This window comes from Macadamia integrifolia, unplaced genomic scaffold, assembly GCF_013358625.1.
Source record: "Macadamia integrifolia cultivar HAES 741 unplaced genomic scaffold, SCU_Mint_v3 scaffold704, whole genome shotgun sequence".
Taxonomy (NCBI): domain Eukaryota; kingdom Viridiplantae; phylum Streptophyta; class Magnoliopsida; order Proteales; family Proteaceae; genus Macadamia; species Macadamia integrifolia.
This window is the reverse complement of record NW_024870517.1, coordinates 160,944-165,108: the sequence shown is the minus strand read 5'-3', so window position 1 is coordinate 165,108 and position 4,165 is coordinate 160,944. Positions and strand designations below refer to the sequence as shown.

Here is a 4,165-nt window from a genome sequence, read left to right as displayed (position 1 = left end):
AGTAGTGCACTTAATGATATCAAAATCTAATCCACATGTCTCAGCTATAGATTTTTCTCCAAGTCAAGTATCAGTCCATACCTTAATATCTTTACCATTTCCTACTATCCATCACTCTCTACTTGAGACAAAGTTCCAAACTCAGGAATATGGCCTTAAAAAGCCTACTCATTCCAGCGACTCTATGCTTTATATTCCATATTTTCTTACACAAAAGGGACTTATTGATGTTGCAAAGTACACGAATCCCCAAACCTCCTTCCTCCCTGGGTTTACAAACCTAATTCCATTTTACTATCACAGCTTTAGAGTTGTCCACATCTGCTATCCAAACGAAGTGTCTCATCCATTTCTCCATCAAACTGATAAGAGAGTTAGGCCACCAGTAAATTGATAAGTTGTGAATAGGCATTCCCAACACCATGGAGCGCACCAATTGAACTCTTTCAGCCATCTAAAGCAGTTTCCCTTTCCATCCTGACATATGCTCCTTAAGGTTGATATCTCTAGTATTTCTCCGGTCCACTAACATGTACCTGAAGGCTGCAAATGAGTAAATAGCCATAGTCAATACCAGTTCACACAAGAGAATATTACTGAATGAAACCTTCGTAATGCTCAAATTACCGAAAACTACAACAAACTTTTTGAAAAAAATGTGATTCTAAGACATAATGTAGCTATTCTGACAATTTGATGAAATGTAACTCTTTGGACCAATCCTGTGCCAAATTTCAGAATCCAATTCAATCAAATCACATCTCTTGCGTTGGCATGCATCCCATATATGGCCATGTACACCTTAGTCCACTGTTGTACACTTCGTCATGACCCTGAATTTTCAATATGGAAAGATTGGAAGATGCTTATTGGGGAAAGATAACTCTTCATTCTAATTTCTGCTCTCCTTTTGGATACAGTACGGCAAAAATTTGATGCTCTCTCTTCCAAGTAATACACTTGAGCTATAAACCATATCATTAACAACCTTCACATTATACAACTTGAAATTCTAAATTTTCAAACCCCAAGGGAACTCTAAAAACTACAATCATGTTAGTGTACCCACTACTGGAGGCAACGGATCTCTAAAAGGCTTCAACAGTTGAACCGAGATCAATAAAGGTGTAGCCAATCATAACTCTGCGTACTTGTACAATCGAAGAAACTTTTATGATCCTCGAGAAATTAACCTGCAATATGAGAACCACCACCACCAAGACTTCCAGAGAGCAGCAATGGATTGGGCTCTAACATCAGAAACCAATTTTGTTCATTGACTTCACCAAAACTTTGTCGGGGCTCAACAATGCAGCCGGAATTGGCGACCATGGAGGTTCTTTAACTTTGTTAGCTCCTTCCTCCTCTTTCTAGCCTCAGCAGCAGCAGAAGCATCTGCCATTTTCTTGTTCGGGTATACAAAAAGCTCCCTGCAACTTTTCAGGCAAAGGACTAGCAATATAACTGGCTGCGGAAGAAACAGCCTCCGCTTGGAATACAGAATCTGTTAGGGACTCATCCTCACACTTCACAGTAAAAGTGGGTTTGACTGATCTAAGGGGCACAGGAGTAAGGGCCACTCCTTGAGGGTGAGTTCCTATGAGTTCAGTTGGGAACCCAATTGATGACTCAGGATGAGTGTTTGTGGTGTTGGTGTTTGCTTCTGTAGACGAAACAGCATCTGCTTTTAACTCTTTAGGCGAAGACTGGTGATAATTACCTACATCTCCCATTGCCTTTGAAGAAGATCCCTCATCAAGTTGGTTGTCAATGGAGTTCTCATCTTGCTTTTCCTTCCAGCCACAGGAATCCAGGGGTTGTGAATGGAGTTGGTTCCCATGGTCAGGAAAAGGGAGGAACTACGGGCAAGGTATTATATAGAAGGGGGCGCTTGGCCCACTAATACTTGGGAGGTTTCCTCGTTCATTTGATGAACCCGGCTCATAGTTAAATGGCATGAGATCTTTTTGTATGCTTGCATTTTCAGGAACAACTGGCATTTGCATGGGGTTTAAAGGATGAATGATGGGAGGCCAAATAAAGGGTGGAAACAATGGTGGTCTGTTGTATACTAGCAATGGCAGTTCTGTAGATGAAGATGTCGATACATCGCCTTGGATAGAAGAAGCTTCTTCAGGAGTTTCCTTAACCTCAGCCTTTATTGTCTTGACCATCTGCAACAAAATAGGGACCACCATCAGATAAAGTGAAAATGTGCCTCAACTGCTGGCATATAGAAGTCTCACCCACCTGTGCTTTTAATTGTTCGTTTTTGTCCTTCAGTGACTGATATTCTTTCATGATCAACTCCTTTTCCTTCTCGCAGTAAATGTGCCACCAAAATGTGAATGGGTTCAGTAAACGATCATGACGTTAACATAAGAAAGGATTTCAAGGAGAATTTCCATTCAGATTGAGAAAAAAGTGGGTAGAGCATAGCTCTAAAAACCTGGTGCAGAAAATAAAAATAATTTGGATACCGTTCCCACTTGTGTATTCCTTTAAATTCATAACAGAAACACTTTTAATAAAGATAAACCACAAATTCACGGAGAAAATAACATACCTGTTTCATATTATCATTATCCAAGCTAGATCTGCTGCTTTTCGGATTAACTCCTCGCAGAAGGCCTGAGCTCAAAGCAAGAAAACAACAACAATGACAAGAGAAGGAACACAATATATAAACTTCATAAAATAAATAAACCAAACAATATAGTGAACCATAAATTATGCACCAGGTATTTGACATGACAAACTTAAATCAAAAGAATGCTAAACTATTAACTCTTCATTAGTTCCAACTTAAGAAATTCTACCGGTTTCATCACTACAACTTCCATGGTTACTTAGAGTTCATATACCCAAAAAAAGAAAAAAGAAAACAAATAAGAAGTCCTAATCAACTCAAGTAAGCCTCGTCTCAGCTAAATGGTGTTCAGCTCCCCCCCCCCCCCCTTAAAAAGGTTTGGCTATAGGTTTTTATGATGCCGGCTGTCATCCTGATACTGAAATCCCCCCTCCTTTTCCAGGCTTGGGACCAGCAAGGACGCTAGCTACAAGCTAGAAATGCTTTTATACTGAAGGTCAAACTAATGCTTTAAAGGAACGTAGAAAGTGTTCACGTAATCAAACACAGGACCCGAACAACCACACATATATCCACAAAGATTTGACAAAGAAACAGCCAGTCCAACCCATGGAACATTCCCGTCGCTCAAAGCATCATCTGAACAGCAGGTCACCAAGTTTGAACAACATCTTAATCTATTGCTAATCAATTTTAAGTTCAAAATTTAGGATTCAGGATTATGGTAGACTTGTCAATGCAGGTAGGGAAGATCTTTGGTTGAACATGAAGCCAGAAGTGATCAAGAACTCTCTAATCATTTGACTTGGGTGTGGCAGGGAAATCAAATTTATTTTCTAAGTAATTTTGTGATTTTATTAAAATTCGCAGATAATAAAAAATTCTTTTTCACCCTGCCTTTAAATATTTGTACCTTAAGGTACTTTATAGGAAAATAGCAGATAGAAATGCCCAATGCATCTGAAATATCACTCATGTGAGAAGGCCTGATTCTCCTCGTGAAGAGGTTACTTTTTTCAAGGTTTACATGCTGCCCAGAAAATTCTTGATATTTTCTCAAAAAAAAAATTGAGATTTCTAACATATTTTTATTGATGCATTCATAAAAATAAATATATCATCAACAAATAAGAGGTGAACCAGCATTAACTCACCTCTAGGGCCCTATAGAGCTTTAATTTTTCCATCACGAATCAGACTTTGCAAACCTCTTTACAAGACCTCTTCAGCAATAATGGAGAGAATTGGAGACATTGGGTCCCCTTGCCTTAAACCCCTTTCCACATTAAAGTAATCCACAAGACCTCCATCCAAAAAAATAGAGACTTTAGATGAGCAAAGGACATGTTAAATCCAGTTCACCCACTTTTCAAAAAACCCAAAGCGCTTCAAACTTGAATTATAAAATCCCACGAAATGGTGTCGAATGCCTTCTGAACATCAATCTTTATACCCAAACCCCCTCCTCTGGTGGCTAAAAACATAATATTAGCCATTTCTGACGCCAAGCCAATATTCGTGTGAATTAACTTTCCTCTTTGGAACGCTCCCTACTCTTCTGAAACCAGTCTTGGT

The 4,165-nt window shown here is 39.1% G+C and overlaps 1 protein-coding gene across 1 annotated transcript; it reads right to left on the bottom strand.

Annotated features, from left to right (window-relative positions):
• Window positions 1-980: 980 nt before the first annotated feature.
• Window positions 981-2,446, bottom strand: LOC122069762. The gene is made up of 2 exons (XM_042633843.1): window positions 2,251-2,446; window positions 981-2,174 (listed from the first exon to the last, which is right to left on the bottom strand). The coding sequence occupies exons 1-2, from the start codon at window positions 2,299-2,301 to the stop codon at window positions 1,860-1,862; spliced, it is 366 nt and encodes a 121-aa protein (XP_042489777.1). The 5' UTR covers window positions 2,302-2,446; the 3' UTR covers window positions 981-1,859.
• Window positions 2,447-4,165: the final 1,719 nt, after the last annotated feature.

Excerpts from the sequence above, each read along its gene's own strand:
- LOC122069762 (XM_042633843.1), bottom strand. The coding sequence starts at position 2,301 with ATGAAAGAATATCAGTCACTGAAGGACAAAAACGAACAATTAAAAGCA. Across the intron at positions 2,175-2,250 it reads ACGAACAATTAAAAGCACAG|ATGGTCAAGACAATAAAGGC; the intron begins GTGGGTGAGACT and ends ATTTTGTTGCAG.